This window comes from Schistocerca gregaria, chromosome 5 (genome assembly GCF_023897955.1).
Source record: "Schistocerca gregaria isolate iqSchGreg1 chromosome 5, iqSchGreg1.2, whole genome shotgun sequence".
Lineage (NCBI taxonomy): Eukaryota > Metazoa > Arthropoda > Insecta > Orthoptera > Acrididae > Schistocerca > Schistocerca gregaria.
The window spans coordinates 217,169,072-217,195,072 of record NC_064924.1 but is presented as its reverse complement, the minus strand read 5'-3'; the positions used below and the strand labels follow the sequence as shown (position 1 = coordinate 217,195,072).

The 26,001-nt window shown below is 39.5% G+C and overlaps 1 protein-coding gene across 1 annotated transcript in view; it reads left to right on the top strand.

The window, feature by feature from the left end:
* LOC126272694 (protein PRRC1-like) overlaps positions 1–26,001 on the top strand; it is a 69,519-nt gene that overhangs the window by 20,557 nt on the left and 22,961 nt on the right. Inside the window, exons 2-3 of the mRNA XM_049975721.1 lie at positions 10,469–10,628; positions 14,747–14,973. Coding sequence (XP_049831678.1) covers positions 10,469–10,628; positions 14,747–14,973 — 387 coding nt within the window. The remainder of the gene's footprint in view (positions 1–10,468; positions 10,629–14,746; positions 14,974–26,001) is intronic.

The following is a 26,001-nucleotide window of genomic DNA, read 5'->3' as shown; positions in this document are numbered from 1 at the left end:
ATTAACTGCTTCCAGTTGCTGACCTGCTATTTTGTTGCTAAATGATAAGGGACCTAACTTTCTATGTATTCGCATCACATTACATTGAGATTCAATTGCCATTCCATGCACCATGCGTCAATTCGCTGCAGATCCTCCTGCATTTCAGTACAATTTTCCATTGTTGCAACCTCTCGGTACACCACAGCATCATCTGCAAAAAGCCTCAGTGAACTTCCGACGTCATCCACCAGGTCATTTATGTATATTGTGAATAGCAACAGTCCTATGACACTCCCCTGCCGCACACCTGAAATCACTCTTACTTCGGAAGACTTCTCTCCATTGAGAATGACATGCTGCGTTCTGTTATCTAGGAACTCCTCAATCCAATCACACAATTGATCTGATAGTCCGTATGCTCTTACTTTGTTCATTAAATGACTGTGGGGAACTGTGTCAAACGCCTTGCGGAAGTCAAGAAACACGGCATCTACCTGTGAACCTGTGTCTAAGGCCCTCTGAGTCTCGTGGACGAATAGCGCGAGCTGGGTTTCACACGACCATCTTTTTCGAAACCCATGTTGATTCCTACAGAGTAGATTTCTAGTCTCCAGAAAAGACATTATACTCGAACATAATACATGTTCCAAAATTCTACAACTGATCGACGTTAGAGATATAGGTCTATAGTTCTGCACATCTGTTCAACGTCCCTTCTTGAAAACGGGGATGACCTGTGCCCTTTTCCAATCATTTGGAACGCTTCACTCTTCTAGAGACCTACGGTACACCGCCGCAAGAAGGGGGGCAAGTTCCTTCGTATACTCTGTGTAAAATCGAACTGGTATCCTATCAGGACCAGCGGCCTTTCCTCTTTTGAGCGATTTTAATTGTTTCTCTATCCCTCTGTCGTCTATTTCGATATCTACCATTTTGTCAACTGTGCGACAATCTAGAGAAGGAAGCACAGTGCAGTCTTCCTCTGTGAAACAGCTTTGGAAGAAGACATTTAGTATTTCGGCCTTTAGTCTGTCATCCTCTGTTTCAGTACCATTTTGATCACAGAGTGTCTGGACATTTCGTTTTGATCCACCTACCGCTTTGACATAGGACCAAAATTTCTTAGGATTTTCTGCTAATTCAGTACATACAACTTTACTTTCGAATTCATTGAAAGCCTCTCGCATAGCCCTCCTCACACTACATTTCGCTTCGCGTCATTTTTGTTTGTCTGCAAGGCTTTGGCTATGTTTATGTTTGCTGTGAAGTTCCCTTTGCTTCTGCAGCAGTTTTCTAACTCGCTTGTTGTACCACGGTGGCTCTTTCCCATCTCTTATGATCTTGCTTGGCACATACTCATCTAACGCATATTGTACGATGGTTTTGAACTTTGTCCACTGATCCTCAACACTATCTGTACTCGAGACAAAACTTGTGTGTTGACCAGTCAGGTACTCTGTAATCTGCTTTTTGTCACTTTTGCTAAACAGAAAAATCTTCCTACCTTTTTTAATATGAGGTACCCTGCGCCATGGATTGCGGAGTATGTATGTAGATGTAGATGGTACTTGGGTGATCTTTGGTATCAGTATTACAGGTACATGACTTTTAGGAATTCTTCCAACACACTGATCTGCAGCAGGCAATTTCTTACAGGACAGTTAGCAAATAACTTTAAACTAAGCTTGCTGATTATCTTTTATATCTGTTGACTTAAAAAAAAATTGTACTAATTCCCTATTGAAGCAAATGCACAAAACGAGATTTCCATTAAGGCAACAGAAAAACCTGTGGCAAAAGTTACTAATTTCCAAAAATTTTTTGAGGTTAATTGTTGTTATTAGCGAGCTCTAAAATTTTGTTAATTTACGATCAAGTTAGATAGCATATATACTCTTCAAGGGAAAACAAGATGTAATAAAAGTACCATATGTTAGTTAGAATATATGCTATAGTAACTTAATCACAAACTCCGATTTACTATGATTAGATTATGCACAGGACAATGGTAACTTCAGAAAATTCTCATAAATGCTCATTTATTTGCATCGCTGTACAACGAAATTAGGGGTGATCTGTTCTTTAGCAGTAGTGTTTAATCACAAACACTGATTTGATACGAAATAAGTCATCCAAAAACACTCATACTGGTAACTTATGAAAATACAGCTTTTTAAGCATCCAAAAATTCTCAAAAATAACCTATTTCCCACGTAATTATACAATGAAATCAGAGAATGATTGTTTTCAATGACTATAGGTCTACTGTTTTTAATTTTTTTTTTTAAAAAAAGCACAATTAAGTTTAAGCCTACAATTGACAATAGCAGTACAAGATTATCACAGCACTCGTGTAAGTTTGAAATTTCACAATGTATCACAATACAAACTAGAGTTGATAAAGTCAATGGAAAATTATGCAGAAACGTCACAAACAGTAAAGTATGCAAATGTAGAAATTCGCATTGGCACACGAATCTTGCACACACAGTCTCACACAAAGGGAAATCTCCAAGTTGTGTTTTACATGTAAATAAATGTGCTAAATATATAGATCTTTTTACTTCGCTTTTTCTGTGCTAATTTCTACATGGTGTGCCGAAGAACACCACTACAGCATCAATTTATCTTGATCAAAATTTAGAAAAATGTGCAATGCGAACAAAGCCTGTTGCAGCTACTCATTCAGTGCAGGTGCATCTTGGCAGACATTTGGCATCATGGAATGACCATGATTATTATCTGGTGGGCATGAGGCTTCATCAGTCTCTTCAAACTGCCATTCATAGCGCATTGTTACGACCCTAGGAATTTTCCTGCCTTGGCCATACCATCACAGGAAAACAAAACCAAGGGACTTATACACTTACTCCCCTCAGTTCCTGATTTACACCCAAACAGATGGAGGCCCCCCCCCCTCTCTCTCTCTCTCTCTCTCTCTCTCTCTCTCTCTCTCTCTCTCTCTCTCTCTCTCAACTATGCCAATATTCTTTATGGAGAAAACTGAAAATGTATTTTGCATGCTCTCTTCCCTTAGTAAATTACGATGTGGTTAAGATGTACCTGTTAGTATAACATCCAATAAAAACCTCTACCTGTTACAGGGATTACTTTTTCACTTGGACCTAATGGAGTTCATGGATCAATAAATACGTGTGCATTTGGAGATGTGAGGATCCATTTTGTAAATCATGTACGTTGAAGCTTGCCAGACAACAAGATTGATACTGACGTGTAGGTCCCTGTGTTTGAGGAGGATTTGTATCCAAAGGAGGTCAAGATAATTGTCTGCTGCTGTGGTGTAAAGCTGTGTTTCCCAACCTGATGAAGTGCTTCTTTGGACATGTGTCTTCACTGTGTACATACGAGCCAATTTGTGGAGACTGTGGCTGGCTGCTTCTTGAAAATTCACCATGTGTGCTACAACCTGTCTGTCAGTTGTGGTAATCCCCAGTGTGTTTCCCTGACCAGGGAGTGCAAAATGCAGCAGGTGAAGGTCACCAATCATCTTTCATAATTTGACATCCAGAAAAAATACTATCATTTGCATTCAGTCCTAGTGATGTCAAATTTTGCCACTTCTTTGGTCAGGTCATTAGCAATGCCCGGCATATATACTTCCTCAACAACCTTTGATATTGAAGCGAATAAACTTTATTATGGAGGTGTTGGACCCTTCCCTAATATAATTCCTATGGCATCTTTGAAAGCACTCCACACATGCTTCTGGAGAAGCAGCATCCTCCTTCAAAGTCTACTGGTGACAGGACCCCCTTTTGAGAACCATGTCCCAGAAATCTGCAGACCAGCAACATGACACCCCAGGGGGCTTGTCACTCTTTAGTGGGTTCTTGCTTGGGTACCACGGATCCCCTCATCTTTGCAACATCTTTTCCCATCTGTGCTGCATGTCTATCCTCTTGCTATTCCTTTACCCCTCCCTTGGCGAACATGTCTGGGGTGTTTTTGGGGATGTGTTCTGCATTTCCAGTAGCTGACTTTCTCACCACTGTTTTTTGTCCCTTTTCTTTCTTTGTTCACCTTGTCCTATCCTTCTTCTGCTTAGGCATTTGAGATTCCTCTTTTTCTTCTTCCTCCCTGTGCACTCCTGAAGGATGGGCCACACGTCTGACACACAATAGGTGACTGGGTAACACATAATTGCTAGCCCCAGGTGGACAAGTAGGGTTTGCACGTACCCACTGGTACTGCCCAGGCCCAGGTAAGGGTGATTGCCTGAGCTGCTAACTTCCCAAATTTCTGATTGGTCCCTCTTTCAGGTGTAAAGGAGGTGTGACCTGGGGTGTGAACAATTACCTAAGGCAGGTGAGGTGCCCCCCCCCGCCCCCCTCGTCTGAGGGATGACCCTGAGTTTGAAAGAGTGCGCCATCGGAGATGCTGGCAATCGTAGGGGATTTTCTCACAAATAGCAAGTCATCATCCTCGTCGTCAACGTTTACCAAACATAAACCGAATGAATCTCAAAATTCAGAGACCCTCCCAGCTGTATCACAGTTCCTCACAGTTCCATGTGCTGAAGAGAGTCAGTGCTTCCCAGTGGTAAATCCATTTCTTATTCAGGAAGGTGTGGATGCAGTTGCTGGCCCTGTGAAATCCTGCTCTTGTTTATGCAGTGGCACTTTGCTTCTAACGCTGATGCTTTACAAATTGGGCCTTGGCCTTGGCCCGAGGTGTAAGAGTTTAGACTTACTACAGTCGTTCCTCCTGTTCCTGGCGATGCGATGGTGATGTGGCCTCACTGTATGGTTTGTCCTCTCGTTGTCCGATGTCTGTCCTGTCCTGGCTACTAGCATGCAGGCATACTAGTGGACTTCGATGTTTTAGGTCTTCTTTGTCTTGCGAGAGACGTTCTGCAGTGCTATCTGCAGACAGCTTCCCCGTGCCGTCGCAAACCTCGTTCCTCAGCCGCACGACTACGTCGTCTAGGATGTATTCCCAGTCGCACGGCGTGCAGACCGGGTTTGCGTTGATGGTGTCGAGATCTTTCTTTGTGACGACCTCGAGCAGAATTGCCCTCCATCATTCAGTGTTACCAGGGCTGACTTCCTCCTGTTTATTCGACAGCTACTTCACCCCCTTTCTGCTGCTTGATGATTTTAATGTGCACCATCCCTTTATGGGTTGTCCCAAGATTGGGAGAAATGTGTTGTGTTGGCAGAAGAGCCAATACCGTGTTACTAGTGGAGGCTGAAATGCACGCATTTTAGCTCACGCAGGCTGGCCTGAGGAGGGAAGGACTATACTGACGTGAGGTCTGGAACATGGCAAGGAATTAGAATTCAGAAAGTGGACATTCTAATTTTGATACTTAACTTTAATCCATTAATTATGAACATCACTCTTCAAGGTACATGATTCACAATATCAATAGTAACAGAATATGGCGCCTTGCTAGGACATAGCAAATGACGTAGCTGAAGGCTATTCTAAACTGTCGTCTCTGCAAATGAGAGTGTATGTAGACAGTGAACCATCGCTAGCCAAGTCGGCTATACAACTGGGGCGAGTGCTAGGGAGTCTCTCTAGACTAGACCTGCCGTGTGGCGGCGCTCGGTCTGCAATCTCTGATAGTGGCGACACACGGGTCCGACGTATACTAACGGACCGCGGTTGATTTAAAGGATACCACCTAGCAGGTGTGGTGTCGGGCGGTGGCACCACAAAATGAGAGAGCTCAGATGTGTCTGAGAGGTGTCCTCTTGGCTTACCTTCTCACTCACCCTCATTTGTCTTATCAAGGGAGCACCCACGTTTCTTTCAGACTCCATGCACACCTATTTCCATTTTGACCTATCCTTCTGCACTGCACAGCTTGCTCATCGCATCAAGTGTTCTGTTCTCTCTGACACATACTCTAGTGACCATTCCCCGTGTGCTGTCTGTTTGCTGATTCCTACCCCATCTAAGGCCGACTGGAGGCTTTACTCCTCCCTGGCAATTTTCGACAAACAAAACTTCCCCAGTTGCTATGGTCAGGTAGAATATCTGACAAACATTATCCTTACCACCTGTAGAACGTTCCAATCCTCTCACTTCCTGTTTACCATGCCGTGTCCTGGTCTCTTCGTGGACTGGGGCATGTCGCGACACAGTTTGCACGTGGAGACATGCTCTCTGCATTTTTAACTGTCATCCTGTGATGGCAAACTGCATTTATTATAAACAGTTGTGTACACAGTGTCATCACATTCTTCGGGATGGCAAAAAAGCTAGCTGGATTTCATTAGCTAGTTCTTGTAACAGTTCCACTCTCTCTTCTGCTGTGTGGGCCAACCTCCGATGGGTCTCTGAGACCAAGGTCCATTCTCCAATTTCCAGTCTTACAGTCACTGACGATGTCATAGTGGACCCTATTGCAATCTCCAAAACCTTGGGCTGCCAAGGAGAGGAGATTTCAAGCTCCTCTTACTATCAACGTGCCTTCCTCCATCGGAAACAAACAGAGGGGGCTGGGGCGATACTCTTCTCGGAATAGTAAGTGCTTTAATGTTGCCTTTACTATGAGTGAGCTAGATCATTCTCTCACTTCATCCCAATCCTCTGCCACAGGGCTAGATGATGATCACATTCATGTGTTGCAGCAGCTTTCTCTTTCAGGCAAGGACTTTCTCCTTCATATGTACAACCACATCTGGGCAGAGGGCACGTTTACCAGATGCTGGCATGGAGCCACTGCCATACCCATACCTAAGCCTGGTGAGGACAAACACCTTCCTTCTAGCCACTGCCCCATTTCTCTCAACAGCTGTGTGTGCAAGGTTATGAAATATATGATTCTTGCCCAGCTGGCATGATGGCCCGAGTCTCGCAATTTATTTCCCACTGCACTGTGTGGAATTCGAATGCGCCGTTCTACAGTTGACCATCTTATCACTTTGTCCACCCATGTAGTGGATGAATTTTCTGTGGAAATCCCAGACTGGCTGCGTTTCTTGATTTGGAGAAAGCCAACAATAGCATCTGGAGGACTGGTATCCTCTTTACTCTCTTCACATAGGGCTTTCATGGCCACCTGCCCCGTTTCCTTCAGAAATTTTTAAAAGACAACGTTTTTAATTTACATGTGACTTCTGCATTGTTGGACGCCTTTATCCGAGGAAACGGTGTGCCGCAGGGTTCTGTCCTTAGCGTCATCATCCTTGCAATTGCCATTAACCCTATAAGGGCCTTTCTCCTGCCGGGCATCTGCGGCTTCTTTTTCATTGACAATTTTGCCATTATTGCTGTTCTCCATGGACTTGCCTCTTTGAGCAGCGTTATCAGCAATGTCTCGATCGTCTTTACTCATGGAGCATCAACAGTGGCTTTCGTTTTTTCCACTGACATTGTATGAATTTCTGGCGGCACAGTTGGTTTCTTCCTCTGTCTTCCCTTCTTTTGTCTGTTAATCTTTCATTCATTGAAACTATGAAATTTCCGGGGCTCATGCTCATAGGAAACTTTCTTGGTCCTCCCATGTGTCTTACCTCGCAGCTCGGCTATATGTGGTTGCTCAGTGTCCTATCTATCCTCAGTGGTAATTCCTGAGGAACAAATTCAATCACCCTTGTCCATTTGTACCTGTCCCTTGTCCGTTCAAAACTAGACTATGGGTGTTTTGTTTATGCATTTGCATGCCCTTCCCTCATATGCCGTCTCAATACTATCCACCATTGTGGCATCCATTTAGCCACTGGTGCCTTTTACACTAGCCTGGTTGAGAGTCTGCTTGCAGAAGCTGCCGAACTACTGCTGTCCTACTGCCGTGACTTTCTCCTCAGTAGATATGCATGCTGTTTGTTAACCATGTATGGCCACTCATCCTGTGCCTCCGTGTTCGATGACTCCTTTGATCACCAGTATTGGCTGTGTCCCTCTCTCTGTTAACTCCTGGAGTTCGCATTTGGGTCTTTCTCTGGCAGCCACTGCCACTTTTCCATTGGATGTGAACCCTTCACCACCTTGGCTTCTTGCAGTGGGCCATGTTCACCTTGACCTTCATTCGCTACTCCAGTGTCACTCTTGCCTTCAGTTTCACTACCTTCACACAGATTGTCACAATAGTACCTTTGTGTACACTGATGAGTCTCGGACGGACTGTGGTGTCAGATGTACCTTCATCATTGGCACCAATGTTTTTTGGTATTGGCTTCTGGAGCACTGCTCCGTATTCACAACAGAGCTCTGTGCCCTATATCAGGCCATGCAGTACATCCGGTGACTTTCCCTTATTTGTTCTGGAATTCTCTCCTCTTGATTGTAGAGTTTGTTCCACCTCCTTATTGACATGTAAGGCAAATAAAGTATGTGAGCCAGTCTAATTACAATAACAACACAGTTACTTAAAGTTGGCTGTTAAGAAAAGAAATGTTGCTTCAATAAGGAGGTGGTATGAGCATTACTGTCAGGAAGAGACTTCCAGGAATAATGAGGAGAAATGACAGTTGAAGGGGAAAGCTTTCCTCGATTTCATGAACAAGATTAAAATTTCATTAATCATATTAGACATTTAGGGAAAGTGTGCAGTGTGTCATTTGTGATTTAAACCATAAAAACTGCCCCAATTACTTATGTTTTGTTGCTTAGCACATTTTAAACAGCAAAAAAATGTGTAACTGGGACAGGTTTCATTATTTAATCAACAAGATTATTAACTGCATTGGAAAAGTTTTGGCCGAGCAAGGGGTGCAAATGATGATTAACCCCTCCTGGAAAATAAAAGAATGCCTTAGAACTGCAAAATATTTACACAGTCAGTTTTGACTCAAGTCGTATTTAATATTGTTATAAGTTAATGATGTGTACAATCCAGACAGACAATTAAATTTGAATGACACATGTCAGTGTCGGCCGGAATAAAAATTGGCCAGTTTTTACACCAGCTGACGACAACATGTCATCTGAATTTACTCATTATCCTTTGCATCAACACTTCATACACTTGATATTGAGTCATAATAAAGTTGAAAGTAGTTATGTAAATAAAATGCAACATAATTGGCATCTAGAGCATTTGATTTAAACAAACATGTCCTGTTTCTGTCAACCTTGTGAATTTTTACTCTCTCAATGTTTGATCACATTTGCAGTTTCATACCTAGGTTCTATTTCAGTTTTTCTTGTTGTTGTATTTTTCATGTGGCTCCAGTCACCTCTCTCATCAAACCAGACTACAGAAGCACATATTATGCTATCTAGTGGTCTTACCAGTTTTTGTATGCCATATTGTTTTCTTACAAGTGGTAAATAAATCTTTTTGTTTCTCTGTTGTATTGCAATTTCTTTTTAAACTCTTCCTTTTGTTATTGACAATTTATAGAGCAAGACAGGTAGAGGCATAAAAGACTATAATAATAACCTCTTTGAGCCAGGTTACAAGTAACTTTAGCCAATAAAAATGCCCTAAAAGCATTTACATGTGGATAGAGGTTACTGAATGCACAGTGCCATGTTGTTGATTGTCTAATGAATACCAGTGTTGTTGTTTGTCTGATGAATACCAAGCAGTAACTAACTATCATTGATTCATTCATCATCATCTGGTAGCTTTTTTCTGTCTTTGATATAACATGGTCGCCTTTGGGCATTTGTACATTTGTAGCAACAACTGATAGACTTAATTTTATATGGCTCTTAAATTCATAGTAGCCTTAATGGCCATAGTAACATTATTGATTGGCTTTGCTTATAAGTTTGTATTTTTCTGATGTATTATGTTCATAATGTAACACTGTAAACAAAAAGCCTTGTTTTCCTTTTTATATAAAAAAAAGAATTTTATCTTTGATTTCACAAAACATTTAAGCATTAATCACCTTTGTATTTCTACCCTTTGTGGCATGCAGGAAGACAAAACAATCACCGTCGCTCTTGCTGACAATACCTTTAGAGCACATTAGTTCCATTATTTTCTTGTAACAGGTTTCCTGTTTCATTGTGGCACACACTTCTGAATGAAACAAAGTTATATATTCGCTAATAAAAGTAAATGGTATTCCATATTTAAAACTAAGTGTGTTATCTTAAAAAAATTCACTGATAATTTTCCAGAATAGTTAATATAGGGATTTTTTGGGTACCATTCAATACACATTCCATGGAAATAGTGACAATATGGGAATGTACAATTTTAAACCAAGGTTCTGTTGCTAAGTATAATTATATGTATGAAATTTCACCCTTTATATTAAACTGAGTAGTATTTCTGTAGAGCGTAAGTAGGCAATCTGGGCACGAGTGGGTGCGGTAGTGGGAGCACATGCACACACGTGCATGTGGATGTGTGTATGGTTTCAAACTATTCCAAATACTGAGTCTATTGCTGAAGTCAACACAACTACAGGTGTCAAATATGCTCTCCCCCTACAGAACATAAATTTGTTTTTGAATGTACTAAAAGCATAAAAATACCACAAATGTGTGTTAGTCTACAAAGGAATGCATACGGGAACATATTATTCATTAAATATTTTCTTCTTTATGCTAGAATCAGGAAGTGGAATGTCATTGCCTTTGAGTGCTGGTAGTTTGCTGTCCAATGTGCCACCACCATCTGAGCTACCAAGTTTTATATCTCCACCAGCAGATACAGTTTTAAAACCAGTTACTACACAGGCAGCACCAATTTTCCATGAAACAAAGTTCAGGTAAATCTTTGTTGCACTAAAATATTACTGAAATTTTAAAATAAATCTAGGAACTACAGTGACATATTGTGTTTCGTGTGCCATACTTATGTAATTTAAAACCAAATATCGTAATTTTTTAAGCATTTCTAGAAACAGGAGAATATGCTGCACATCCATAATCTGTATATTGCCATTCCTCAGCAGGAAGCTTATAAATACTTTTATTAATTTTGGTACTGTTGAGGCATAAACGGTAGTAGAATTAAAGGGGTATTTATAAAGCAGTTCACAGATAACATGCACACAAATTAAGAATAAAACTTGTTATGTTGAAAAATCACCCCCTTTTGCAAGAATGCTGCATCATCATATTACAGTCTTAAAAAGTGGTTGATGAATTCAGCACAGAAGTTTAGAATCATTTATGATATAAAGTGAAATCTATTGAATGGTTATTGAACATCTTGTATCAAGGAGTATTCTATTAATAGCTTAAAATGTTTAATGCATGTTAGTTTATTTGGAACTTAAATTGCAAGGAGGACAAGAAACATACATTAGACAACATGTGGGAACACATTGTGTGGGTCAGAAAAACATATCACAAAATGAAAGTGTAAATAGCATGTTAAGCATGCCAGGAACCTTTGCCGTACTATAGGACAAGGGTACAAACAACTGGAATCAAGCATTATTTAAAGTAAAACTTACAGAAACTGAAAAATTTAACAGTGCAGCTTTCTACAGCATTGTTAATAGTAGAATTGGCTGATATAGTCCCTGTGGACAACAGTGCACAGCATTTATTGTCAAAGCAGAAAGATACAAATGTTACATTATTCTCTGAGCACAACCAGTCCTAGCTGAGCCATCTGTGAATAGATTAATCCACTGTTTAAGAAAGGTCCAGTGTGGGTCATGAGTCATTCTTGGATTTCCCAGTCATTAAAAACATTTCCTTCAAAAGGTAAGATTCCGTTTTTTTACACAGTTTTAATCTCTCAGGAAGTTCCAGTTTCAGAAAGTATTTGTAAGGTTTACGTGACTAGCCTGTCACACTGTCTGCTATGAGTGATAAATGAAGAGTTGATCGATCACAAGCTATTGATACGCCAGTATCTGACTCAGCAGGCCAGAATGCAAGATACTCCTCCCCTCCCCCACTCTGCTTAATCGGTCCATAGATGATGACAGAATTTAAATGAGGAGGAATGGGAATGTTGTAAAATGCAGTGCACAGTATTAGATTTTTTGGGGAAATTTAAAAATAGTTCAAGAGTTTTGAAGACAAAGTTAGGAGTTTGGTGTGAAGTACAGTAATAATAATAATAATAATAATAATAAATTATTATTCTTTTTGAAATAACAAAAGTATCTCCAGAATAAAAATTTATATGGAACTGGTTATGGCATCAACATAAAACTGTATGGGCACTGAATTATATGTTACATTCTTACTACAGATGAAACAGGTAGGTGTTCGTCTGATTGCCCAATGTCCAACCATTCTATAAGCTTGATGTTCAGTAGTTGGATACTGGGCCGAACATTGCCTTGGAGTATGTCGTAATGTAGAGGTCTGAGTGAGCCGGCAGAAATCAACCACAAGTGATTGAATGGATTTGGGTAAATTAGGGTGTCATCGATCATAAATGAAATGAGTGAACGATATATGAATTGAATGATTTGACTGACTGAATTGTTGCAAATTGCCATCACTTTCATTCCTTATTATTTGAGGTTACTACTGAAAATAATGCATTAACTGCAAGAGAAATTATGAAGACTGTCATTTGGGAATATTTTGAAGAGGTTGAAAAAAATCAACCAACCAGTTGCAAAACAAAGTTTTATTATCCATTGACCTGGGTTTCAATATTTCAAAAAATACGTTCTTCAGAAGGAGTGGACCTTGTTACATCACATGGTGGTATATATTAGCTGAAGCCGAGCAGCTCTTGTCCTATATAAAATTGACAAAAACAAAAACTATCCCAAGCAATGGCTTTAGATAGCAGCCAGATTACATTTAGCGTACTTCAGAATGTGCACTCGCTAGTAAATAAATGCCCACAGGTAGAGGCTCTTGTCAACCTAAACTTGTAACAGGAGTGAGCATTCATTCTGAAGTATGCTAAATGTAATCTGGCTGCTGTCTAAGGCCATGGCTTGGGATAATTCTTGTTTTTTGTCAATTTTATATGTGACAAGAGCTGCTCGGCTTCAGCTAATATGTACCATCATGTGATGTAACAAGGCCCACTCCATCTGTAGAAGAAACTCAAAAACATCAAAACCTAGGTCAAGGGCTAATAAACTTTGCTTTGCAACAGGTTGGCTGGTTTTTTCAACCTCTTCAGATTTACACAATTGCTGTTTTGCAGCTATGTTTAAGATTTTAGGTGTATTTTTATATAAACAGTGGCAGTAAGTTTGCCATTTGTTGTTCACAGTTAGAATTTCTCATTGCGGAGAAGAGAAAAAGGCAAGTACGTACAAAAACCTTAGTTTATTTTGTTTCTTTACACTGATCAACAGTGAGTCTCTCCACAGATATAAACCTTACAGGTTGTGAGGGTATGTGATGTAATTGCAAAGATTATGAAATGGTGGCAGATACACAATGGACTTGGCGGTATGAGCCTACTTAAATTTGTCACAATGCACTCCTTCTGGCTTGGAAGCATGCACTGATGTATCCTTTCCTGAGGCAAATTGGTCCACAACTGTTGTTACTGGCACTTGATATTCTGGATACTAGCACTGGGATGGAGTCGACATCCAAGCCAGTCCCATACATATGCATGTGCTATCAGGGACGGAGGTAACAATTGAGGTTGCAAGATGTCTGTGACGTAGTGGTTCCCAGCTCACCCCCACACTTGCCAACACTGGCCATCTGGATTAGTGTAGAACTGTGATGCATTGCAGAAAATAATGTGATGCAATTCATCGGCAATCTATGCTTCTTCGTCATGGCCCATTCCAAATGTTTGTGTCACCGTGTTAATGGCATATTTCGCATGGGATGGTAAGATTTAGAATCTAAAACATTCAAACCCGAACAACACTGCTGGTGCCTCTAACTTATACAATGAATCATCCTCATCTGCGAGAAACGCAGATCCAGACACATAAGTGATGGGTCATTGTTCCCTTTGCTGCTAGAGGACCACTATAATTCCTGAATCGGAAGCATCAATTTGTAGAACAAACTCCTTCTCAAAATCAGGGATGGCTAACATTGGCATGCTGTCTAACACTGCTTTAAGTGTGTTAAAAAGATGCCAGCTGATATTCACCTCTTTTAAAAACCTCTCCTTGTGCCTCGGTTTGGGTACTTGCCAACTAGGATAAGTTCTGGACAAATTCTCGGGGGGGGGGGGGGGGGTATGCTGATAAACCTCGCAGTTTCTTTCTTATTCTTGGGCACCGGAAACTAATGAATGGCTTTTTTGCACTCTTGGTCCATCCATTGGATGAAACTGCATGACTCACTAATGATCTCTCCTCCTTCGTCACATTAACTTTTCACAATTTAATGGTTAATGCTGCCTCATTAGGTGACACAATACTTGAACTACATGGTCCAGGTGGCCATCAAACATTTTGCTGTAAATAACACCAATGTATATACTCTTGAATTTTAAAGCACTCAAAAGAGAATATAAAAGTTGGACAAGTCTGTGGCCCCTGGCCAGTGCAAAAGAGACTGTAGTTCTCAGATAAATTCCAATACGAAATAAATCCCAGTCTGTATAGAAAGCAGTCAAGGGCTTGGACTCTCCTGCAAGTGGGACCTGATGATATGCTCGATTCAGATGTTATGTACCATTAGCCTTTTGCTGGCAGTGTTTTTTTTTTTTTTTTCCCCAAATCTATATCTGTGTAGAAAATCTCTCTCTCTCTCTCTCTCTCTCTCTCTCTCTCTCTCTCTGTCTGTCTGTCTCTGTCTCTGTCTCCCCACCCCCTCCCTACTCCCTGTGTGTGTGTGTGTGTGTGTGTGTGTGTGTGTGTTTTAACGGTTTGTTTAAACATGTCAATCAATGTTTCTGGCGTAGAGAAAAATAATGTATTTGAGTTGTGTTACATGTATTTTAATTGCTGATATCTATTTTAACATCTGAATTTTGCAGCCCTGTTATTCCCCAAAGTAAAGGAGCTGAAATGGTGCCTCCCCTGACACAAGATGTACCTGCTGCAGGTGATAGTGGAAGTGGTAGTAACAGTAGTGGTGGTTTGTTTGATTGGGTGAAGGGAGCAGTTGGAAGTGGGAGTCTTTTATCAAAAGTTGCCGAGAGAGCCAAAAATTCTGTTGATTCCATGATAACTACTTTGGACCCACAGATGAGAGAATTTTTACGTAAGTATTCTTCTTGAACTCGAAAGTTGATTTAAGCTTACGTTGGTAATTGCATATATTAATTTAATTTAGTTCAGTTGCACCATATTGCACATAATTATGGTAATAATATAATATGTATATAAAAGAAATAATTTCTTTTGTTTCATGAACTGTGAATGAATGTAGGACAATTGTGTAGTTGAACAACATTTGGGCTACAATATGTAAAGTTTTTTTGTCAGTGGAAAATCCATGCTGGAACTGACTGGACTAAGTTGGGGAAATGAACCCACAGTGACATCCAGGCTTGACTCACTTTCACTGATGTTTCCACCTATGATTTCTGAACATCGTAGCAGGTTCTTCCAAGGGAGTAACATCATTAGTGGAACACAGTTTCTGGAGGACCATGTCATACTCAGCCATGAGGAATATACACTGTGTTTCAGATAAGGTGTTTCTCTGTGCATCTTACAAAGTATTAAGTGAAAGATAACTTCATTTAGATAGGTAACTGCAACACACATGATTTGTTCTATGGTTTTATGAACATGCTGTATTTGCCCGATTATAAGAAGAGGTTTTTTTCCCCAAATGCACCATTCAAAAAATACAGGGTCATTTTATATTCACAGATTAAACTATTGCTGCTGAGGTTAACATTTTTATATTGTTTAACAGACTATGCAAAGGTCATATGCAGATTTATTTTGAAGAATTCAGAAGGGCTGGGCTGGGCAAACACTACTCATGTTTGAGCAGGCTTAAGATTTCCTGATATGCCAAAGTGCTTGATACTGTATTGCTGCTGCTCGAACTATCTCATGGCATTTGATCTGGGTGGCGCTAGTGCAGGGAAGACACGAGAAACTATGAACTAGCCACAACAACAGTCTATTGCTCAGCTTAAAATTTGATTATTTTGTGGAAATACATAAGGAAATAGTACTAAACTGAATCATCTTACAAACTCCTGTATCTGGCATTTGATCTGGGTGGCGCTAGTGCAGGGAAGACACAAGAAACTATGAACTAGCCACTACAACAGTCTACTGCTCAGCTTAAAATTTGATTATCTTGTGGAAATACATAAGGAAATGGCACTAAACTGAATCATCTTAGAATCTCTTGTATCTGAACAGGTTTCTCATAAATGTTTGGATTCTGTGTACAAACATTAATGTTGCTTTTTAAGCATAGATCACATTCAAAAGCGGAAATGTTGTCCTTCAAAAGAATTATTTGATTGTGAAACCAAGTAGATATTTTATTTGATTATGAGAGACTGTAATGATTTACTAAAACGGTTGCAAATGAGAAATACGGCCACTGTTCACATATTAGGATACAGGGTAAAAACTTTGCCTGCTTTTAATCAGCTTTAAAACATTATGGTGACATTCAGATGAAATAAGAAGGAAAATTAATCCATAATAAAATGTCTAAAAACGAAATAAATCTTAAACTGTAATCGTTGTTGCAAGAATAAATTACAGCAGGAGATATTACCAACAGTCATGGGTAGATTGCGAGATAGTGAAGTTCGAGAATTGAACTGAATCGTGATTGCGATCTTTTATTTATGTGTTAGCTGCTTTTGTTGCATACGAGGTCTGTTCAGAAAATTCCGGGACATTCGTAATTTTGCGCCAATGGTGTGTGGGAACGAAATGCAGTTAGAATCCTTGCTGACGCCTATTTTTAATGTGTAACTGCCAGAAGTTTCAGTATTGTGTGCCTGTTATTTACTGTTCAGTGCTGTATTGAATAGAACATTGTGTCTCACAGTTTGGGTATTTTGAGATGACAGAGTTAGAGGAGCAACGCGTCTGCATTAAATTTTGCGTGGAACTGAAGAAAATCTTTACAGACACACCACATGATGCAGGAAGCCTGTAGTGAAGGGTGCTTAAGCCAAAATCGGCGTTACGAATGGTTCATATGGCTTAGAAATGGCTGGATGAAAGTTAAAGATGACCCTCATTCAGAATACCCCTCGATATCTACCAACGATGCTCATATCAGAAACATCAACAAAATTCAATGTGCTGATCGAAGACTGACTGTCCAAGAGATTACAGAAAACTGTAACATTTCGGTTGGGTCATGTCATGAAATCCTGACTCGTCATCTCGGAATGCATTGTATCACCACCAGCTTCATCCAATGGAATGCAAGAACACTCCATAGCTTGTCATCTTTATGTCGAAGCGTCACTAACATTCCACACAACGGAAAGAGAGGCCACGACTACAGCCCCACAGAATCTTCCTTCCACCAACAAGTGATTTTATATTTGTGACGCGTGATGTTCCTTAAGAGAGTCAGAAGTGGTGATGAGACATGGGTCTACGGTTATGATGTTGAGGCCAAAGTTAAACCTTCAGAATGGGCCGGGAAAGGTTTTCCAACACCAAAAACAGCTTGACAGGTCAGATCAAATGTGAAAGACATGCTAATAGTTTTCTTTGACTTTGAAGGACTAGTTCAGCATGAATTCATGCCACAGGACAAACTGTTAATCAGTGGTACTATTTGGACTTCTTGTGATGCCTGCAAGAAAATGTGAAAGGGAAACAGCCTGAACTGTGACAAGGCAATTCGTGGCTATTGAATCATAATAACCCATCCGCACACTCATCCCTGTTGGTGCCCCTCTGAATTTTTGAACAGACCTCGAATGACCTGTACTGTAGAAGAAATTGCAGTTTGTGTTTCACATTTGCTCAAGCACAGCACTAATGAATGGTTGGTGGGGGAACACTGATACCAGCTTGCTGAGAACTAGGTGAGTGTGTGGAGGGCAGCAGTGAGAGGGCAGCAAATTATATCATGTTGCCAACCTTGAGAATGTATACTGTGAACTTTGGCATTTTAGGAACACCTGCCATGTTTAAACTGCAGTTTGCCTGAATCTATTTACAGTAGGAATTGAGTCGACTTTAAAATTGGACAAATACTCAACAAAAGTATTGGATTCTGTAGGAGACAATAGAAGTCTAGATAGGGGCTGGTGGCTTATTGACGTGTACTATGCTGCAATTGTCGATGCTCATTGTGATGTATGACAGGCACAAAAAGGGGTGTGTCAGCCGCTGGTTCTATGCAACCATTGAGAAAGCAGCAGGCAGGTGATATGTTTGAAAGGAAGGGAAATTGCAAGATTCTCACAACAGTATCGAAGTGAAATCCGATATGTTTTTGGATAAAAACAGCTGTGTTCCCATGTCTCACAGCAAATACAACTTCAGAATTTGCAACATATTCTTAAGAAACAGCCAAATGTTTGTGTCTCAACAAAGGTGTAAATTCCACAGCTGTGCTGTTTGGATGATGATTATTATTATTAACAAAGGTGTAAATTCCACAGCTGTGCTGTTTGGATGATTATTATTATTATTGTTGTTGTTGTTGTTGTTGTTGTTAAAAATATTTATACCACTGACAGCAGGGTTAGTAAGCGAAAAATGTAGAAAAGAAAATGGCCTGCAAGTTAATGAAAACCATTTCTTTTCATTTATTTTATATCTCATTGTATTACTGGTATCGAAATTGAGACAATCAATAAATAGCATAAATTTAGAATTGGTGCAATGTTAACTTTGTAGCCAGATACTTTGTTAGTAAAAGTTTGCAATTTTGGTCAGAATGTGCTAAAAACTAATTTTTTCTCAAGATGCCTATTTGAATAAAGGGGGTCGTCTTATACACAGGTAAATAAGATACTTTATTTGGTTATTTTACAAAGAGTTACAACAAAGAGCTACAATTTTTTAAATATAGCATTATTTTTATCTATTTTATAGATGATGTATTTAAACAAAATGTGTACAGATCAGTTAAAATAAAGCTTCTATCAATTTTAGTTAGGGAGTTAGAAATGTACTAGGTTTTAGTAGTGGATGGATGCAACATACTGTATATAATAGACTGCTTTGAGATGGATTTTCTGATGATGAAAAATCATGTAAGTGATGTGTTCAAATGAGTGCTCATATTCTGAATGTACAATGTAATGACTGATGGAGCAGGATATCTCAGGGTATAATCCATGGTTGCTTCGTCAGTATTATTTTGGTCTTCACTGAGCATCAGAAAAATGTCATAGTACTCGTAGAATGTGTATGCGAGATTTATTGTATGTCAATATCCGTGGCAGACAGAACCTTGTTTGTCTGTGCATCCCTCCAAACACTGATCTGTATAAAGCAGTGTAAGGATGCATTCTACAATCTAACCATACATGACTTAGCACACTGTGGATGTTTGCTATTTCCCAACACATCTCATCCACAGATGATTCAGAATTGCCTTGAGTTGTGCATTCAGGAAAATGAGTACTTGTTTGTTCACATCACTTAGTGAACTTTCTGCCACCAGAAGCATCCACCTCTAAAACTTAGAATGTGTTTAGCTCTCTAAGTAAAATTGTAAAAAATTTCATTTAAATTAATTTGAATGCAGTTTGTTTAAATACATCAACTATATTATAGGGAACATAATGTTGATTTAAAAAAAATATGCTCCCATGAACCATGGGAGTCTTTGCCGTTGGTGGGGAGGCTTGCGTGACTCAGCGATACAGATAGCTGTACCATAGACCCAACCACAACGGAGGGGTATCTGTTGAAAGGCCAGTCAAACTTGTGGTTCCTGAAGAGGGGTAGCAGCCTTTTTAATAGTTGCACGGGCAACAGTCTGGATGATTGACTGATCTGGCCTTGTAGCACTAACCAAAACGGCTTTGCTGTGCTGGTACTGCGAACGGCTGAAAGCAAGGGGAAACTACAGCTGTAATTTTTCCCGAGGGCATGCAGCTTTACTGTATGGTTAAATGATGATGGCGTCTTCTTGGGTAAAATATTCCGGAGGTAAAATAGTCGCCCATTCGGATCTCCGGGCGGGGACTACTCAGGAGGATATTGTTATCAGGGGAAAGAAAATTGGTGTAATACATATTGTTGCATGGAATGTCAGAGCCCTTAATTAGGCAGGTAGGTTAGAAAATTTAAAAAGGGAAATGGATAGGTTAATGTTAGATATAGTGGGAATTAATGAAGTTCGGTGGCAGGAGGAACAAGAATTTTGGTCAGGTGAATACAGGGTTATAAATACAAAATCAAATAGGGGAAATGCAGGAGTAGGTTTAATAATGATTAAAACTAATAAGAGTGTGGGTAAGCTACTAGAAAAAGGCATGGTGAACGCATTATTGTGGCTAAGATAGACAAGAAGTCAACGCCTACCACAGTAGTAAAAGTTTATATGCCAACTAGCTCATCAGATGACGGAAGAGATTGATAAAATGTATGATGAGATAAAAGAAATCATCCAGATAGTGAAGGGAGAGGAAAATTTAATAGTCGTGGGTGGCTGGAATTCGATAGTAGGAAAAGGAAGAGAAGGAAAAGCAGTAGGTGAATATGGGATGGGGATAAGGAATGAAAGAGGAAGCTGCATTGTAGAATTTTGCACAGAGCATACCTTTATCATAGCTAACACTTGGTTTAAGAATTGTGAAAGAAAGTTGTCTACATGGAAGAAGCCTGGAGACACTGGAAGGTTTCAGATAGATTATATAATGGTAAGACAGAGATTTAGGAACCAGGTTTTAAATTGTAAGACATTTCCAGGGTCAGATGTGGACTCTGACCACAATCTGTTGGTTATGACCTGTAGGTTAAAACTGAAGAAACTGCAAAAAGGTGGGAATTTAAGGAGATGGGACCTGGATAAACTGAAAGAACAAGAGGCTGTACAGACTTTCAGGGAGAGCATAAGGGAACAATTGACAGTAATGGGGGAAAGAAATACAGTAGAAGAAGAGTGGATAACTTCGAGAGATGAAATAGTGAAGGCAGCAGAGGATCAAGTAGGAAAAAAGACGAGGGCTAGTGGAAATCCTAGGGTACAGAAGAAATATTGAATTTAATTGATGATAGGAGAAAATAGAAAACTGCAGTAAATGAAGCATACAAAAAGGAACACAAATGTCTCAAAAATGAGATCAACAGGAAGTGCAAAATGGCTAAGCAGGGATGGCTAGAGGACAAATGTAAGGATGTAGAGGCTTATATCACTAGGGGTAAGATAGATACTGGCTACAGGAAAATTAAAGAGACCTTTGGGGAAAAGAGAACCACTTGTATGAATATCAAGAGCTCAAATGGAAACCCAGTTCTAAGCAAAGAAGGGAAAGCAGAAAGGTGGAAGGAGTATATGGAAGGTCTATACAAGTGCGATGTACTGAAGGACAATATTATGGAAATGGAAGAGGACGTGGATAAAGATGAAATGAGAGATCTAAGTTGAAACAAGGCCCCGGAAGTACCGTATTTACTCGAATCTAGGCCGCACTTTTTTTCTGGTTTTTGTAATCCAAAAAAACACCTGCAGCTTAGAATCGAGTGTGAAGTAAGCGGAAGTTCTCAAAAATGTTGGTAGGTGCCGCCACAACTAACTTGTGCCGTCAAATATATGTAGCGCTACACAGGCATGCTTTGCAGGCACAAAGAAAAATAGTGGCGCCAAAATCTCTGCGTCAGTAAATAAAATTTAGAAAAAGGTGGAAGAAGACCTTTTTTCTCTGCCCCATGTTTCGACCACTGCATTTTCATACAGTATTCAACGAAGTAAATACAAATTCCGTATTGTTCATCTTCGGATGTAGCGGCATTTCAATGTACTACAAATATCCGACTGGCAAGACTGTTTGGGATGTTTGTCAATATGGCCAACTCTACGTTCTGATTTTTTTTTTTTTTTCCTACCTGTGAAAAGAGATGGTTGCTAATAGCGACTTTTATGAATTGTGAATTACATGCAGTATTCTCTTCACCGTATGAATAATACAAATATAAACATTCTTTCGTGTGTGCTGCTATCTCATTTAAATCCTGTCTGCCTAATAAACTACGAAACTGGAGTGAGACAACAGCAAATGTGGAAGAATATACATATCATGTCATGTTTATATTCGTATTATTGTTATGCCTAATAGTGATACCGTCAGAAATGAAGCATGGCAATTGACTAGCTTTTTAAATCTAAAATGACTCTAATTTCTGTGCAGAATGTAATGTACTAAAGAGGCGTCTCCAAAGATTTTCAAACGGAGAAAAATGTTCGCTAAACTCTCGTTCAGAACATCTTTTACCATATGCAGTCTATTATTTGGTTCTTATTTATCATTATCAAAGAAAGCAGCAGTGTAAGTAACAACAAATAGCAGTCTCTTGCCATTGGTTCGCTAATGAGACAATTCCTTCTCTTTTTTTTTAAATTGTAAGCAGCGGTAGTGTGCACAAAAGCAAGCCATGCCGCGAGTGGCGACAGGCCGCAAACAGTTATTATCAGAATGCAACAAACAATGCATGACACAGTACAGTAATGCATTTTTAGCTTACAGTTATGTAAACACCTATAACAAAGAGAATGGCACTTATCAGATCAAATAAAAATAAGCAATCAATTCAAACCAGACAAAGCACGTGAAAAAGAAAGGGTACCCGTATAAATACGGACGGAGTGCCTGACGCTTAGCAATGGCTACCTGGTAAAGCTTAACTGCTAAGCTTAAGACTCGAACCAAACTACTGTAGCTGTATCATAATTCATTCGACCTAAATTGTGTCTCATATTACAAACTTTTCTCTCTCCTTGAATTTCGTGTCTCAAATTTCAGGTGCGGCTTAGATTCGGGAAATTTTTTTTCCTTGATTTCGAGTCTCATTTTTCAGGAGCGGCTTAGATTTGAGTGTGGCTTAGATTCAAGTAAATATGGTAGACAACATTCCATTAGAACTACTAATAGCCTTGGGAACACCAGCCCTGACAAAACTCTACCCTCTGGTGAGCAAGATGTTTGAGACAGGTGAAATACCCTTAGACTTCAAGAAGAATATAATTCAAATCCCAAAGAAAGCAGGTGTTGATAGATGTGAAAATTTCCAAACTATCTGTTTAATAAGTCATGGCTGCAAATTACTACCACGAATTCTTTACAGACGAATGGAAAAACTGGTCGAAGCCGACCTCTGGGAAGATCAGTTCGGATTCTGTAGAAATGTTGGAACACGAGGCAATGCAGACCCTACGACTTATCCTAGTAGATAGATTAAGGATAGGCAAACCTGCATTTCTAGCATTTGTAGACTTAGAGAAAGCTTTTCAAAATGTTGACTGGAATACTCTCTTTTTAAATTCTGAAGGTAGCAGGATAAAATACAGAAAGCAAAAGGCTATTTACAATTTGTACAGAAACAAGATGGCAGTTATAAAGAGTCGAGGGCATGAAAGGGAAGAAATGGTTGGGAAGGGAATGAGACAGGGTTGTAGTATATTGAGCAGGCAGTAAGGGAAACAAAAGAATAATTCGAAGTAGGTATTAAAATCCATGGAGAAGAAATAAGAACTTTGCAGAGTGCTAATGACATTCTAATTCTGTCAGAGACAGCAAAGGACCTGGAAGAGCAGTTGATTGGAGTGTCTTGAAAGGAGGACGCAAGATGAACATCAACAAAAGCAAAATGAGGATAATTGAATGTAGTTGAATTAAATTGGCTAATGCTGAGGGAATTAGGTTAGGAAATGAGGCACCGAAAGTAGTAGATGAGTTTTGCTATTTGGGGAGCAAAATAACTGATGATGGTTGAAGTAGAGAGGATATAAATTGTAGACTGGCAATGGCAAGGAAAGTGTTTCTGAAAAAGAGAAATTTGTTAACATCGAGTATAGATTTAAGTGTCAGGAAGACATTTCTGAAAGTATTTGTATGGAGTGTAGCCATGTATGGAAGTGAAACATGGACAATAAATAGTTTGGACAAGAAGAGAATAGAAGCTTTCGAAATGTGGTGCTACAGAAGAATGCTGAAGATTAGATGGGTAGATCACATAACTAATGAGGAAGTGCTGAATGGCATTGGGGAGAAGAGAAGTTTGTGGTGTAACTTGACTAGAAGAAGGGATCAGTTGGTAGGTCATGTTCTGAGGCATCAAGGGATCACCAATTTAGTATTGGACGGCAGTGTGGAGGGTGAAAATTAGTAAGGGGTAAGGGAAGAGCATTCTGTATGAAGAACAATGAAATACGAGAGTCTAGTGTCCCAACAAGATCATTAGAATATTTTACTGGAGCAGTGTTGCACAGCCTCAAAATACGGAAATAGTTTCATGTTGTACCACCTGAAGTTGCTAGAGAATATACCATTTATTGAATGGCTAGTATTGTTCACATATCAGTTTTCAAGTTGACACAGAATAAAGAAGTTCAGACTTTGCCTCACATGAACTGAAGACTTCAATGGCACATTTTTGTCATTGATTGTTATTTGAACTTATTCGACAGAACATACAGTTTATCATGAAAGTTGATATTAACTGCATGAAACTGTTCCATACATAGATACCCCAATATAAACAATATTTGTATGTTCTCCATATCAACTTGAGAATGACCACATGGCTGACACTAGTTATACAACAAAGGTTACATTTTTTAGCCACTTGGGATTCATTAGACACTGAAAACAAGCTTAGGCTGTGCATGGCAGGGGAAGAAAATTGGCTGTGTTGTTGTTGTTGTTGTTGTTGTTGTTGTTGTTGTTGTTATTGCTATGGTCTTCAGTCCTGAGACTGGTTTGATGCAGCTCTCCATGCTACACTATCTGGCACAAGCTTCTTAATCTCCCAGTACCTACTGCAACCTACGTCTTTCTGAATCTGCTTAGTGTATTCATCTCATGGTCTCCCTCTACAATTTTACTAGAATTTTTATCTTTCTCACTGGTGCTGTATATAAAAAATTACAAGAAATTGAGAGGCCAAGAATGGCAAACAATGAAACACAACAAGGCTGACAGTGTAGTCTACCATTAAAGTAATATATTTCTGATGGCACAGATGGCAGGCAGCCATGGGGCAGAAGTGGGAGAGAGGAAACACTGTTTCACTGCTCCCAGCCTCACCTGTCGCAGGCATTCTTCTCAATTGCCTACTGTAGTTAGTGGGGGTAAAGGAAACTCTGTAAAGCATTATTTATCTTGTTTGTCAGAAAGCATGTAATCATTCATAGTTTGAGCTTCCTATATCAGCAGTAAAAGTTTCTCAGATGGTGACCACAAATAGAAAGGTAAACTGTTTACTTTCTTGTATATTTTTTGTTGATTTAATGTGAGATTCAGTCTTACCTTGCTATAATTAGGTCACCTTGAGCAGTAGTCTGACCTTGTTGTATCAGTAAAGGGCCTTATTGAGGGAAGAAGATTATGCTCTTGGAAAGGTCTACAATGCTGATGAAACTGGGCTCAACTGGAATGTTTTGCCGAGAAAAACTTTTACTTCATGTAATCATGTAGAGCACCTAGTCCTGAAATAAGATAGAATTGTACTACTGCTTAGCTTGCACTACTGTTACTGGCAGCCACTGAGCGCCTGAATGGGTAGTATGATTTTCAGGAAATGATTTACAGAAGTTTTAATCAGTTAAATGGCAAAAGGGAGAATTATTGCTCCTTGTCAGTGTTCCAGCTTTTCCATAATGTGATATCTTAAAGGAAAAGGACGAGTTCAAGTGATGGTTCTTCTACATAATGTAACGTCCTATTACAGCCCAATGTATCAAGGTGTTATTGATCTCAACAACTAGTTGTTTAGAAAATGAAGATGAAAATATACAGGCAGTTTCTGAAGCATTTACCTGTTTAGATACTGCCTTGTGATGGTTTTGAAGCTCAAAATAAAAGCAACCAGCATCGGATACCTTTCCTGAAAAAAGTGCATGACTTAGCTGCTCTTAAACGGGTAGGTGTGCTCAGACATATCAAAATGAAAGGATATTTTTTAGTATTGATTGCATAAGTACATGCTATATATGCAAACTGCGCAAGTGTTACTTTTTCTTTTACTTGGCTGTACTATGTACATACTTATTTACTTACTTTGGTAATAATAGAAGAGATCCACGTACTTATAAATGTATGCAGTTTTTATTGATAAATAAAAGTACACAGTTCGATTATCCAGATAAACTGGTTTACTAAACACC